At 43.3% G+C, this 15,804-nt stretch overlaps 1 protein-coding gene across 6 annotated transcripts in view; it reads right to left on the reverse strand.

The window, feature by feature from the left end:
* The window catches only part of MEGF11 (multiple EGF like domains 11), a 252,056-nt gene that overhangs the window by 104,059 nt on the left and 132,193 nt on the right, over positions 1 to 15,804 (reverse strand). For 5 of the 6 annotated variants that reach the window (XM_039723396.1, XM_039723398.1, XM_039723397.1 and 2 more), the window contains exon 7: positions 13,913 to 13,987. The exons of the other annotated variant lie outside the window; for it this stretch is intronic. In XM_039723396.1, the coding sequence (XP_039579330.1) occupies positions 13,913 to 13,987 (75 nt within the window). The remainder of the gene's footprint in view (positions 1 to 13,912; positions 13,988 to 15,804) is intronic. 6 annotated transcript variants of the gene reach the window in all.

A 15,804-nucleotide genomic window follows, 5' to 3' on the forward strand; every position in this document is an offset into this window, starting at 1 on the left:
ATTAAGTTCATATTGCACCAGAAGGACTTGCCCTTATAGAGACCTCACAGCCAGCAAATGAGGGAAATTGTTCTGCAACTCCCATCTATGCAGACTCCTCGGTTTGGCACATCCTTCATTTCTGTCAAACTAAAAGAATTCTAACATTTTCTGTCAGGGAGCTGGTGTAAAACTTGAAGAAGGCTTAAAAAAACCTCTGCTGTTGACTCATTTCACTCATTCCTAGGCAGATCTGAGAGAAAGAAGATTGAAAGCAACATTATAAGCCCAAGAATTATCCTCGACTCTTGAAAGGCACACAAAATTAAACTGGGGGATCAGGATCAAGGTAGTGGAAATTATTGGGTCTGTGCACTTAAGAGCTGAAGAAGGTGACTTCCCACTGAGACTTGAGAACACAGGTGCACATAATTTTAAAAATCTGCATTTTTAACCTTTTAAATTTGCCAGCAAAGCAAGGAAGTTGTTGAGAAACTGCAGTAAACATGGCAATTCAATCAGCTCCTTCCAGAGTCTATCTCACAACTCTGTGATTCCTGAATCCAGCAGGTCAGGGGATCACAGAACGACTCCTTGGTTGCAGCTGAATGGGGGACTGCATAAAAAATCTCTGAATTCCCAGCTGTGTGGTTTTGGCCACCAATGGTCAGTGCTGAAACCAATGTCGTGGTCCCTGCTCCTTCCTAGGAATGCAAGAGGAGCTGTGGAAAGAGCTAAAGCCAACTTTCTAACAGCAGCCTGGGAAAGGATTCAATTTTTCCAACTTTGGTGTAAGTTTCTGTACATTTTTAGAAGCAAGGCTCTACAATCAACAATTTACAGGTGATAACACTATTTTTTTCAAGTTTTTAAGCATGTCAGAGGTGAACACAGATTTCTAGTATTACTTTTCCTTGAATCAGCCAAAAGACTTCAGGCTTATTCTTTTAGACCCATGGACTTAAAAAGAATTATAACCTCATAATGCAAATACTGTGAATTTCATTAAAAATCAAAACACCACTTGACTGCCAAGAAACAACAAGCACTTTTATGCACAAGCTAACTAATTCCATTTTCAAAGCTGCTGGAAAAACAGTAATTGTAGCTCATCATGGCTACACCTTGAGAGATAACCTTGCACTGGCTCCTGCCTGCCCTGGAGTTTCAGAGGAACCACTGATGGCTGTTTACACTTCACTCATGGCAACAGGACCCGTGGTGGAGCAGGGCCACAGCCGTGACATGTGACAAAGATTTATAAAGCTGAAACTCTAATTACCCTGATCCACAGCCCACTGAAAGGAAAGCAAAAGACACCACTCGTTTTCCCAGCGTAGCCTTATAACCTGATTTATCCTCAGATTTGTCCTGGCAACAGAATGTTGAGCTGCTGCCCACAAAATACTGCCAGGTGGAATCTTAGTAAAAAAGATTTGAAGCTGTCGATCCAAGTCCTTGTTTTCTCAAGTCTCAATTATGGGACCATTTTCCTCGTGGGAGCTCTTTATTACTTCCCATTGGGAGCACAACTCACCCCGAGCGTGGCTGCCAGAATTCCCCTCTCAGGTTCTGACTGCTCGACTACATCCACCTTATTTTACACTATTTACACGAGTGCTGTAAAGATTTTTATTGATGCCCAGGTTTTACAGCTTAATTTTAAGGTACTCAACAGTTGTGCTCAGATATAGTGGATGGATCCTCCTGCTTCCATATGTTCTCCGTTGCCAGGGAGGTCCAAACTGGCAGCTTGCTGAGCCCACCTGAGACATGGCCATAAGTCTTTGGAATTGGGACTTTTAACAACTCTGCTTTTCCTGATTCTTGTGCAAACCACTCAATCTGTCCTGGCTTTTAAACTAAAGACATTTTTATTTGCTCTTACTTTTGACTGGTCTTAGAAATACACGTCAATGAAATACTGTTATTGTAAAACACCTCAAAAAACAGGTTTAGCACTAGAAAAGCTGTATGAATGAGATCATAAACTCCTGCAATGCTTGGGTTGGAAGGGAGCTTGAAGATCATCCATCCCCAGGCCATGGGCAGGGACACCTCCACTCTCTCAGGGTGCTCCAAGTCCCATCCAACCTGGCCTTGGACATTCCCAGGAACCCAGGGGCAGCCACAGCTGCTCTGGGCACCTGTGCCAGGGTCTCCCCACCCTCCCAGGGAACAATTCCTTCCCAATGTCCCATCCATCCCTGCCCTCTGGCAGTGGGAGCCATTCCCTGTGTCCTGTCCCTCCATCCCTTGTCCCCAGTCACTCCAGCTCTCCTGCAGCCTCTTTAGGCCCTGGCAGGGGCTCTGAGCTCTCCTGGATCCTTCTCCTCTCCAGGCTGAACAACACAGTCCCAGTTTACCACCAATGATTACTAAAAGAACATTCCATTAACCAGCACCAGCAGTGACCAGTCACACATTTACCCAAACCAGTTGTCCTTTCTGCCCTCACATCCTTCATTGGTGTGAAAGCTCAGAGGAAATATTTGGCTGTAGGTGAGCAAAACACAGGAGTTTGAAGATCCAGAGTAATCCTGCCCTTTCCTGCTTTCATGTGTGCAAGAAGAACAGGGGGAAGAAAACAAGGCATGGAAAATATTAGACAGAAAAAGGGAAATCACTAAGAGTAGGAGGAAATCAAGGAGAAAGAGTATGTAGGAAAAGAACACTGAGATGATAGATTAAAAGAAGGGAAAAACAAACCCCAACTACATAAAATCCCTGAAAAACAGAGAGGAAAATAAAGAGCTGAATGAAAGAGCACGTGAATTCCTGCTGTCCCTGACTTAGTGTCCCACATAACGTGTCCCTGAAAATAATGAAGGTCACTAGCACATTATAGGAAGTAGTCAACAATGAGAAGCCCATTAGAACCAGCACAGAAATGATCAATTTGTTTATCCTTGTTATCTGCAAACAGAAAACAACGTGGGAAGGGGATGAGTTCATCTTGCTCCCCAAGGCTTTCGTTCCCCAGCTGCTTCCCCTCCCCAGTGCCACGCACATGACTCCTGCTTTTTACTCCTGGATAGGCAGGGAATAATGACTGACTGTAATAAAATAAATAGCTGCTTCTTGCACACAAGACATCTCCTGTCTGATTTCCTGGGAGCTGCATTAGCAGGGTTTATAAGTCAATTTTTAAAACTTAGGACAGCATTAAAAAACTGACAAATGCCACTCGGTCACGTCCCTGTTGTCACAGTTATTGAGGCCTCTGAAGAGAGTGTCAAAGAAATAAAGCAAATTTCTTTTTTTGCTTAATTTGTGTCAATTGATTTCCTATTTTTAATTAATAATTCTAATTATGATGCAGCAAATTTACCCAACAGACACAACTGGTTTAATCAGCATGTATTGATTGTAACAGTAGAATTATCCCAGTGTTCCTGACACCATTGATTTTCTGTTGTGTGACTGTAAGAAAACAGCAGCTGGACAGAGTCTGGTGTCAGCTCACGGTGCTGATGATCCCTGAGCTATGAATTGGTGCTCCTGACCTGACAAATAAAAACACAGACATTATCTACTGCTTCAGCACGCCAGAGGAGGAATCTGGTGATTACAGTATGGCACAAATAGGGGGTTTAGTCACAGCAGTAGCAGCAGGAACGTGAAGGTGGGAGACACTGTTTGAGGCAAAAAGGTAGCAATTAGAAAAGTCCTTGTAAAACTGAGCTAAATCATTTGGTGTAAGTTCCTAATTTGTCCTCATTTTGGGCAGCCCCAAAATGACTCTTTAAGCACATCCTTAAATATCCAGGATAAAGACTTTTGGATATTTTTGAGCCTGAGTCTCACATTTTTAGTAGAATCACAGAATTGGAAAATAGTTTGGGTTGGAAGGGAGCTTAAAGCTCACCCAGTCTCACACCTGTCATGGGACACCCTCCACTATCCCAGAGTGCTCCAAGCCCTGTCCATCTTGGCCTTGGACACTTCAGGGATCCAGGGGCAGCCACAGCTTCTCTGGGGACCCTGTGCCAGGGCCTCACCTCCCTCCCAGGGGATAATTTCCTGCTAATGTCTAAGACAAACCTCTTCTCAGTTTGAATTTCTAGTTTTGCTTCAGTTTTTCCCTATTTTTACTCCATCGCTCCCCTCTGATGGTGTTCCTCCCAGGGGATAATTTCCTGCTAATGTCTAAGACAAACCTCTTCTCAGTCTGAATTTCTAGTTTTGCTTCAGTTTTTTCCCTATTTTTACTCCATAGCTCCCCTCTGGTGGCGCTTCCAGAGGCTGTAGCGTGTCCAGGCCATCATCACCTGGTACAGCCTGGGTGTCTCAAATGTCACTGCTGTCCCCAGCTTCTCCAGAAGCAGAGCACTGGGCTGAGCAAAGAAAGGGAATTGACAGAGAAGGCACAGTGCGACCTAAACTACTGTTTAGTCCTTTTGTTGGAGTCATTGAGATTTCTGCAATTTTCTGCTCATCGAGTTCCAGATTCTGCAGAAATTATATTAAAAGCCTTTTGGAGCAGTACAGAGAATTCTGATCCATTTGCAATTTGAACATTCCAACTTTGAAAGCGTACAAAGGCTTTGCAGGAACAGGTGGGCTTGAACTGACCCCCTGGAACCAAGATGTTCCCAGGTTTGGAAGGAAAAATGAGGAGTTGTGAAAGCTGGGCCAAACCCGTAGAGAGGGGAGAAGAAAAACCCAGGTGGATGGACCTGCCTCAGCCTGGGAAGGCAGAGACATCCCACCATTCCCAGGGGAACAGAGGGCACAGCCTTCCTTTACCTGAGCTGTAGCCTGGGAGTGGAACCAGCCTCTGGCAGAGGTGGGAAAGGGAAAGTCTGATTTGTTTCCTTGCAGAGTTAATCACAATGGAGCAGAAGATAATTCCCCAAGTTTCCCCTCATTTGGTTTTCCACAATAACTGACAATATGAGCACATTTAGCAGAAAAAGCTGCCGTGGTGGAGGGGAAATCACTAGTAATAGAAAAATTATAATTTTTCCTGAAGCTGTTAATTCATATTAAACATTTTCAGTTCTGCTTACTCAAACTATAATGTGTCAGGAATAAACATGTGATTATACTAGTTAGCTTTTTGGCTAAAATATTTGGAACAGTAAAATTGATAGATAATTACAGTAACAATTATTTGCTCCCTGCCAAACCTGCACTAAGGCATGTCTGCCTGCAGACTTACGCCTTTTTAAGCACAAAAAGATAAGCAGTACACATCATACATTTTGAATAATGAAAAAGATATCCTATGGCCAGCGTTTCAGAAGTGGAAACAGACTGTGGTTTGATTCAAACCATATCTATTTATGTAAAATGGGATTTTAATTGGAGCTACTTATCCCCGTGATACAAATGAGGCAATGAAAAATGATTGATGCACTCGGGTAATTATTGTTATAGCACCTTGCAAACTACAACAAAAAAACTTTCATGTACATAATGGCTGTTTAAATTTTAATAGGATACAGAACTGCTTGTCAGTAGGCAAAATATTAATGCTACATTTTGAACAATATTTATATTTAAATACAAACAATGTTTAACTGAAAAATCAGAATACATGAGAAATGCTGGGTGGGTTTGTTTAAGTGATGAATAGATTTATTTTGGAAACATATGGAAGAAAGTAAAAAATGCATTAACTAGTTATTTTTCACAGTGGGGACATCCAAAGATGATAGAGCACAAACTCTCTGTCTCCCAAAGTGTAAAAGGAGGCAGGGAGTGTGATGGTGCAGATAGATCTGGTCTCATAAGTCACTGTTGCTGCTTCTCCATTTCTACCTAACAGCAAAGGTTAAGAGTGCAAACCCAGTTTTTGTTCATTATTATACAGCATGAATAGCAATATAAATTCTTAATAATTGTTATACCTAGGGGGGAAGTAAAGCAATTCTGCTCATTTAAATGAAATGAAAGCGGAGCGCTCCAGCCATCCCTTCCCTGTGCAGCCATGGACCGCTGCCCCCCAGGACGTGAGGCTGCCCTGCCCTCTCCATCACGGCAGATCAGACTTCCTGCACTGCTCAACAGCCAGCCAGGCTCAGAGAGGCTCTTACACACACCAAGAGCAAGAGTCCTGCTGGAGATGAGTCTTCTGCAGATAAAAAACTGCCGCAGAGTCTGTCTATACAATCAACTCGTGTCATTTGTCAGGGAGGGAAGGTCTACGTTAGCCTGAAAAAAATGCCAAGAAGCTGCTTGTAAGAGAAGAGGGTATTGAATAACAGACCAAAGCAATCAAGACCTTCTCTGGTTATAATCTCATTTGTGCATTGACAGTACTTCAGTCAATAGCCTGTCATGCACTAGCCAAGAGTTGTATTGCAAAAATGTTTGGGCCATCATCTCAAATTTCATAGCTGGTGCCCTACAAGGTCAGAGAGTGCAATCATTACTCTTAATAGGGTGAGTGATCAAGCCATAAATCCAGCAAAAATCAAATTTTACTTTGGTGTTTCCTATAAAGAAAAATAATAAAACTTCCAAAACATTAAATTTTTATATGTCATTATTTTGAGCATCCAGATCCCATTGCATCTGGAAAATCAGAGACCTCTGCATATAAAGCATGATCTCACTTTCACTGGAATCAATCACAAGTTCTCATTCTCTCTTTCAGAGAAGTAGGGGATAATCACAGAACCACAAATAGTTTGGGTTGAAGGCAGCTTGAAGATCATCCCATTTCACCCCCTGCCATGGGCAAGGACACCCTCCACTATCCCAAGGTGCTCCAAGCCCTGTCCAGCCTGGCCTTGGGCTTGCAGGGATCCAGGGGCAGCCCCAGCTGCTCTGGGCACCCTGTGCCAGGGCCTCACCAACCTCACAGGGAACAATTCCTTCCAAACATCTGATCTAAATCTCTCTCATTTTTAGTTTAAAACTGGTCTCCCTTGTCCTATCACCATCTATCAGTGTAAAAAGTTACTTTCCCTCTTTTTTATAACCCTCTAAGGCTTCAGTGGGTTCTCTCCAGAACCTTCTCCCCTCCAGGCTGAAGGGATATTTCATAATTCTGTGTAGTTCTGGATGCAGATTATCACATTCTGGATGCTTCTACTGGCCCAAGCGAATGCAAAGCAGAACAGGGAGCTTGGCACACCCTCCCCCACTCCAGCAGCTGCAGCTCCATCCCTGCAGTGGGAGTTTTCCTGCAAATAAACACCTTCATGGAAGTAGGGTCAGCACATAGGATCAGTCAAACTCTGTCACTCCAAAGATTCCTTTTGTTTCCTGCACCTCTCAGTGAGCCTGACTCAAGTACAAAAGCCCAGATGAACCCCTCAGATCATGGCATTTGGTTTGGTTTGCACTGTGGAACAGCTGCCCTGTGGAATAAAAGGGGGAGAGGTGCTGTTGACTGCAGGAGCAGTTGGTCTAAGCCACGACTGCATCACTGCACTGCTCATTTTTGTATCGCATTGCAGCTTCAGAATATAATTGAACTGTTTGGCTTTTGAGTGCCTTTTCATTGGAAATGCAATATTAATGAACCCTACTGAGCTTCCCCAAACAATAACAGGGATATGAATAAAAAATTACCCCTAACTGTCCTGACTCTTCGTGAACCTTCCTAACCCAGCTATATTTAACACTAAAAAAGGGGGAAAATACCCAAAGTAGAAGACATGAACACATTGTGAAACATGGATCAAGGGCATTTTGCTTAAATCCCTGATTTGATCAGTTCAAGATATGTCCCTCTCATATACCAGTAATTACCTGGATACAGGGTTTAGCAACTAACTCTAATTATAGAGATGTTGAGCAGTGATTTTTTTAAACTGAGAGTTAAGCTGAGAAGAGCTTCTTGACTAGAAGCCAGTGTGCTCAATCAATTAAATTATCATAAGAGAAGAAGAATCAGACCAAGGGGGAATGCGGATGTGGATGTGAGGCTGATCATTAGCACAGCTGAACTGTCACCTCGGTGTAGGCTGGAATGTGGCCATGCCAGGAGATTGATGGATGAATTTTGCTCAGCAGAGAACAGCCCACAGTGAATTGCTGATAAGATCTGAAAATAAATCTTACAATATTACAAGGCAAGGTGGAACTGCAGCCTCTGCAGCCTTGCTGTGGCCCACAGGCTGAGCAGCTCCTCCTGTCTGTGTGCTCCCAGGGGCCTTTCCTGGGCTGAATGAGGTTCTTCTCCCCATCTTATGGGATGTTGTACCCATGAGGTGTCACACAGCAGCTCATGACACTGGAAGTGGATGAGCTTGGGAAGATTTGGATGGCTTTGTGCGACTCAAAGTTGCAGATTTTTCCAGGTAATTCCTGTTTCTCTTGATCACAACTTCATGTCTGCCTATTAAAGGAAGGAGAGACTGACTGGAACCACAGCAATTCAAAGCCAAAAGGCAACGTGGGATGGAGGGGGTGTAAGGATGAAGCTGTCTGGCAGGTTGGTTTCTGGGTTCATGGAGGTATTATTGACCTGCAGAGTACCTGTGAAGAGGGGATGGATGTCAGACAGCTCACTGAGAAAGGTTTCTTTGCTGTGTTCAGCTATTTTAGTCCTCACTGCTCAGGGAGCTTTGCTTTACGCTCCCTCAGTAGAAGGAGAGACAAAGACTGATCTTGCCATTTACAGTCAAGCCTTAAACAGACAGTGGGAGATTCACAGTGAATTCATTAGGTGCCCACAGAGTCCTCAGAAAAAGGCCTGAGCTACTGTCACGATCCCCTGGCTTGCAAGCTACAGCAATGTGACTCTGGAACCAGAAATCAGGGTATAAATCATGAGAAGATGTGAACTTCCTTCATTCCTCACTTAGGAAGTTTGTGCTGTAAGAGATGTGAGGCTCATTCCTGTCACTCCTCCAAGGGAATGGCTTTACAAATGATTATAAATACCATTATTTAACTCCTGTGGGAGCTCAAAGACTCCCAGATCTGCACTATTCTGAAAAGGTATGAGCTGTGTGTGAGACTCGAAATGTCTTGTTTTGATACTTTACTGCAAGTAGATGTTTTTGGAACACAATGTCCAAATTGAGAGACTTTATTCCCAAAATTACATCCTAGATAAGAGCCACACTGGCTGATTTCTGTCTGGCTTGGACAAAGCTCCCACATCCCCCTTAAGAGTCCAGAGCACTCTAATTAAGACTGTGGGTAGTGAGTTGTCTTTTTATAGCGTGTGAAGTCCATAAAGCAAAGCCGTTTCTACAGCTGCCCACTAAACCTCACACCCCTTTAAGGGCACGGTGAGATCTTTCCCAAAGCTTTGTAATGTTCCTGTTCCAAGGGTTTTAGTGTCAGTGACAGATGGCCAACTGAGAGCACAAGGAAGAGCAGCTCTTAACTTATCCATAAAGTTTGAGCTGGCACAAGGAGAAGTATTAAAAAATCCTCATAGTTACATGTCTCCCTGAAGAATGAAGGTCTCCATTCCTCAGTGTCCTTAAGCCACAGGGAAAGGGAAGGGTTTGTGGCAGGCAGGGCTGCAAAGCCCAGTATAAACTTACTAAATAAATCAAAATCTTGACTCTCTGTTAAAACTGAAACACTGAACTGAATTCAGATACATGGAAATGAGTCGCCAACTCTTTTTATTTCTGGAAATAATCCAGAGCTCCCTTCTGCACTTCTGGGGTCTTCAAGCATTTGAGGCTGCTCTCATGCTGCCCTCTCCACCTCTGAGCTACCTCATCAGCAGAAAAGGGATCTCATTTGTTCTTGCTCTGCCTCTGCAAGCAGAGATCAGCTCTGGCGCAGCGGCGCAGGCTCCTGGAGCGGGAGCAGCAGCTGTGAGGGGCACAGCTCTCACCATCACCACTCCTGCCCCTGGGCCTCATCAGTCCAAGCACAGCGGGAGAACTCCCTGGGAGTGGGGCAGGGTCTGCTGGGACTGCCCGAGGGCTCCTCTGCTGCCATCCCAGCACAGCCCGGAGAGTGGGAGCGCTGGATCCCAGGGATGTGGAATTTCCAGTTAACCTGGGGGGCAGAAAATCACCTGGCCCAAGGACAAAGCTCCCGTTCCCTTGGCTCCTTTGCTTGGCAAACTCTGTCATGTCCTGACTGACATGCGGATCTTTCGGTTCCCACAGCCTTCACCAAAACAAGCCAACGCCTTGTGGGGAATAAGAGAATCCCAGAAATTATAGAAAGGCTTGGGCTGGAAAAGACAGAATGGTTTGGGTTCACAGGGACCTTAACCAGCCTCATTCCAACCTCCAGCCATGGGCAGGGATGTCAATAATATGGAGATAAATTTCAGCCTTCCTCTAGAAATGCTAAAATAATTTGTCAGCTGGTTTAGATGGCTCTGTGTGAACACTCTGTGCCCATCAGCACTCACCACTCTGCTAGTTCTTGTGTCATTCACAATTTTTTGCTGCAGTGATTCCATATTTACTCCTATATCAGTAATGTAAATATTTATAGGAGTAAGTGAAATAGCAGAAAGCCACCAGAAATACATTTGATGTTTGTTCCACATTGACAGCTGCTTTTTGAGATCTGTCATTTAGGTTTTATTCAATTATTAATACATGTTGTTGATAATTGTATAGTGCTGATTTTTTAATCAGAATATCCTTCAGTACTGAATCAAACATGTCAAAAAATTTATTTTGTTTGCACAGCTACTCTAATAGAACTTGCAACTAAATCTGTGATTTCATCACAGAATGAAATCAGGTTTGTATAGAATGAACAATTTCTTGTGAAATGCTAAACCTTATTTTATTATTTTGATTTTTCATTGACTGAATCCAAATAGTGCCATAACTTACTGGTTTTCCTGTTGAAGTGAATGACATCTTTTTCAAAATCTGCACAGGATTGTGAAAACATTCAAGTTTCTCTTTGGTTTTTCTTAAAAGACATTTTACAGTATTTTCTTAAAGAGATTTTTGAGAACTTGCAACCGAGGCACCCAGAAGAGTGATTTGGCTGCTGGGCTGGCACTGCAAGAAAGCCCAGGGGGAAGAAGGAATGTCTGAGTCATCCTCCAAACTCCCTTTTCCAGGTCTCCAGCACAAATCAGAGAGCAGCAGGGAATTGTTCCCAGGCTGCTCCAGCGCAGGCAGAGATTGATTTGAAGCTGCAGGATGTTCCAGAGGCCTTGTGCTCTGCACAGGGCAGCTCAGGAGAGACAGGGACTCCCCTCTGCTCCCAAGGCAGGGAATTAAGTGTTGGATACTGAGCATGAGCAGCAGAGCAGCTTTGGCTTCTCTCCCCTGCTCCCCTCACTCTTGCCCTGCTCACAAAGGAATATGATTAAGATGTGAGTTGTTTAGATCCATTTTTAATATCTCCTGATCAAAAGTGGAAGCTTAAGGAGCATGTAAGGAATGACTTTGATATTAAAGAGACAGAAAGAAGAACAAATAGTTTGATTTGCTTCTTGTCTTTCTTGGCTTGGGAATTTGAAGCAGATGTTCGTATGCGAACACAAAAAACCCATATTCCATCCAAGTCTGAGCACAAATTGCCTGGATCAGAGGGAAAATGTCTGGAGGGGGATGCACCAGGGTGCTGCCTGCTGGGAAGGGTGCAGGGATGGCACAGGCAACAACCTCTGGGAATGGTCTGAATTGTGGGACCAAAAAATGAGGGAAGAAATCCTTAAAATTGAATAAAATACTTGCAGTAAGACCTCCTCATAAAACAAGTGTAAGTGTGTTATTGCAGTGTATCCATGGATGTGAAAACTGGGAAAAATGCAGATTGAGTATTACAGTAAGATTTTAATGGAGATCTTCAGAGACAAAGAAGGATGCAATGGTAAAAGAAAGGGGCTGATTTCTGCATCTTGAACTGATGAGAGCATGGGGTGGCACATATGAAACCTCTGATTAGTCATAAATAGGAGAAACAGACACTCCATGTCATCCAAATTCTAAAGGGCTGCAATGTCAGATTTTCAAGAGGGTTTTGATTCATTTTGGTCTGTGCACGTAATGAGGAATGAGAGCTAAATTGTAGAAGCCACAGCCAGGCACAGGAGAGAACCCAATCAGCACAGAATCAAGCAGGAGGGTGTGGGATGGTTCACTTTAATCCATCACCTGAGGGAAATGGCCCGCTGCAGCAACTACACCAACCTTCTCCCTACCCCACAAAGAGGCACTTTGCTCTCCAGCACAACTCCTGCTCTCCAGGCTGACCCCAAACCTCAGGAAGAGCCAACCACTCTCCTCAGTACTGCCAGGAAGAGAAGGGATGTGCACACAGGCAGAGAACTTCCCAAGGGTTGTCCTGCACCACCCCCTTCAACATAGAACCATCACAGATGGACATTATCACTGATTCCAGTGTTTCCTATGGGTTCATGATGAATTAAATGCTTTTTAGATATTTAATCTCCACCTCTTTTACAAGGACCTCAGGAATACCCCTAACTGTTCACGATGAAGATGGGAAAAGAAGGGCATGAGTATTAACAAAGAAAAAGACTTCAGGCTTGGTTCTAAATCTGGGATATTTGATCCTACAGCAAGACAGTCCTTGAGCTCTTACCATTTAAAGCCAGATCCAGAGTGTGCAGGCATGAGTTCCACATGTACATATAGGCATTCCAGTGGATTTATGGAGACATTGCCAGTTATTTCTCTGGAAGCCAAACTGTGTCACAGGGACTTGTGTACCTCACAGGTTCCAAGCACAACTGAGGTCCTTCCCCTTGGAGAGTTCTAGCCACAGCAATTGCCTTCACCACCATGTTGTGTTATAGGGCAAATATGCTTCCATTTTTGCTTCTATGTGTTCTGCATGTTCAGCTTTTATGTAGGAAATTAAAATATTTCAGAATGTCTCTCTATGCTTAGATTTGTATTGGTAGTGCAGTATTTACCTTGCATTAATTGAGCATAAACTGAATGCAAAATCTGGCGCTTCATACAATGGGATCATTTTGGCACTGGGCCCAGACAAGAACAAAAAAACAATTGTCTGAATTTAATCAGTTGGTGTTACTTGGCAGTGCAAGAAGTCTTTATGCAGGTATTTATTTGTCCCAGCAATAACAAGAATATTGGAATTTATATCCAGGAGATAAGCAAGTACCTTGTCACTCAAGCACAACTAACAAGGGAATTGCTATTTGGTGCAGACATGTAAATGCCAAATGCTTAGTCTGGTTATTATTGTAAATTCCATTTTTACAACCTCTTGTTTTTAAAATGGTCTCTTAATTGATTTTTAATTATATTTTTCAATGACATTTAACTACACGTGCTTTGTAAATAAACCCACACACATCCCAAAATATATTAAAGGAGCAAATACCGACACAGTTGAGGTTCTCTTTTCCCTGCCTGCTCTGAGTGCTCCCAGTAGATGTTTTGCATAAGGAAAAGAGATCAAAGTGGTTCTGGGTAGAAGGGGATGCAGTTCTACCATAGGCAGCTGATGCCAGAAGATTTGGCCCTCAGAGTGTTACTGTACACAACAGAATGAAGGGGATGAAGCATAAAGTGAGCCAGAACAGCCAATCCTGTGCCCTGTGATTTACCCAAGCTGAAATGTGGCCAGGACATACTGACCTAGAGCTGGTTTAGTGTAAAACTCCATGAGGTCTTTAGTGATCAGAAGAGGCTTTAACATCTCTTTAACCTCAGAATAGCATATTAAGGGAGAAGCAGAAGGAGTCTCGTGTCTCCAGCTGGTGTTTTGGAGGTGTCAAATAGCCCAGCTGAGCACCAGGCAGGCCTGTGGTACGACGTGCAGCATTTAAGGACATGGAACTATAAATTGCATCCATCCAGCTGCCTAAAGCACAGCTTTGGGCTGAATTTAAAAATCCAACCCAGTTAACAGAAACACTGCATGAAACTACTGAATTTCCTTGAGATTCTGCCTCAGCATCCCTCAGGTTTGGTGTCCAGCGCATTATGTGCCATTCAAGAGAGAAACCATGCCCAGGGACAGGCTGGCAGCAGCTCCCTCAGATCCCACCACCCTGCAGGAGCCATTGGATTTGTTGGAAACCACTCACTGTTGTAGTTGCTGCTTCCGCCAGTCTCTGCCGAAGAGGTGCTGGACTCCCCCAGCCCATCAGAGGTGGCCAAATCTTATGGAAAATCAAAATAATAACTTGAAAATACCACTTCCCATGCATTCCTGAAAACACTGTATAACCTTGATGAAGTCAGCAGGATAACAACAGGTGAGGACTTGCACCTTTTTCACTCAAACTTGCATTTCTGACATTTCCCACATACCTTTCCCACGGCCAGGATGTCACATTGTTATTAGCAGGGCTGTAATTTCATTAATGGATACAAAGAAATGGAAAACACTGGAAATACAGAATTTAGTATTTATCCACTTTCCAAGCTTAGCAATTATGGCAGAGGCACAGTGCTTTTGTTGGGGAAGGACCTGATTCCTTTATGCTGTGGCACTCATAAAACCCCCAGGGCTGGGGAATGACTCTATTGATCTTGGGTAAGATTCACTCCTGTGCAGAGATCCAGCACAAGCCAGCATTTCCCATAAATTTTGTTTAAGCCCCATCCTGTGGAATAAAGCAGCACGCAAATCACACATTACTGGGACAATGATGCTTTGTTCCTAAATATTGCTACTCCTGAGGAGACTACAAAATGCTTTCAGAGGCTGTCAGAAATGAGATGTGACTTGCCAAAGGTCAGCCAGCAGGGAGCAGAGGAGCTGGGACACATCCAGGTGCCAGAGCAGAGATCTCTGTCCTGTCCTGTGCCCTTCCCCATGGTACCCACACGCAGTGACAGCTTCTGCCCCCCAGAATGTCTTATCAAAAATGCCTCGTGTAAAGTCTGCCTGCACAATGGGAGCTGAGTGTTCCTCACAAGCTGCATTCATTAATTCAGGCTGTTTATTTTAATTTCAATGAAACCTGATTTAATTAGGTGTTGTATGTGTTCTGCATAGATGACTAAATCTCTTCTGATTTTTTTTTCAGTGGGTACATTTCACCTGCTCTTTTTTTTTTTGCAGTGCTAGCTTTTGCTCACCCATACCTCCTCCTATGGGATCTGAAGAAAAAAAAATCCAACTGGCATCCCTTTCCACTCCTTAATGAAAGCAGGGTTCAGTTCCTGCCATAAGGTGAAGACTGGTAAAACATTGCTGACAGTTTAAAAACTTTCAGAACACAGAAATTAAGCAAAAGGAATTGGAAATCTCAGGGACAGATTCCAGCAGACAAAAATGCACACTCAGTTCATTAACTGACTCTGAAGAATTGTGAGTTCTATGTTTCATATGTGTCACAAACTCTTAAGAACAGCAAGTGTTTGTTAATGGATTTCTGGGGGGAAAAGAAGCTAAACCAAGTGGCAAAGTTCTCTGTGCTTCTGTGTCTCAGCAAAACTGGCTGTAAAATAGAGTAAACTGTGGATGTATTTTAGGGAGCTACAAGTAAAGTTTCAGATTAATCCATTTCTGAACTTGTGCTGTTGCTCAAAACAGTAATTGGAAAACAATCCTGGTACGGTTTCATGCAGCAAGGATAAAAATCCTTCCTTCAGCACAAGTCAGTCCTCTTATTTCCTGGGGAAGGGAACAAATGTTCCTCTGGGGATCCAATAATTGTTTGTTGTTTCTTTTTAAGCAAACATATATGCACCTGTACTTATGAATAGTTATGTTTTCATTTGGCCATAAAGTGCCCAAGTAGTCCTTTAAGCATATAATTCCTCACCTAATTGCACCGCCCTGAGTATTCAGGGACAAATTGTAATTACAAGTGCAGGTTCATTGTGCACGGACAGTCTCTGCTTTAGTATTTTTAACTGCCAAAACACAAATGGTTTCAGATTATAAGAATCCCACTGCTTCCCATTTTACATGAGCACAAGACAAATTTTATAACAAATCTTTAAAGGATCTTGGAATTCAGGCTGG

Source organism: Passer montanus, unplaced genomic scaffold (assembly GCF_014805655.1).
Source record: "Passer montanus isolate IOZ18808 unplaced genomic scaffold, ASM1480565v1 scaffold5, whole genome shotgun sequence".
Classification (NCBI taxonomy): Eukaryota; Metazoa; Chordata; class Aves; order Passeriformes; family Passeridae; genus Passer; species Passer montanus.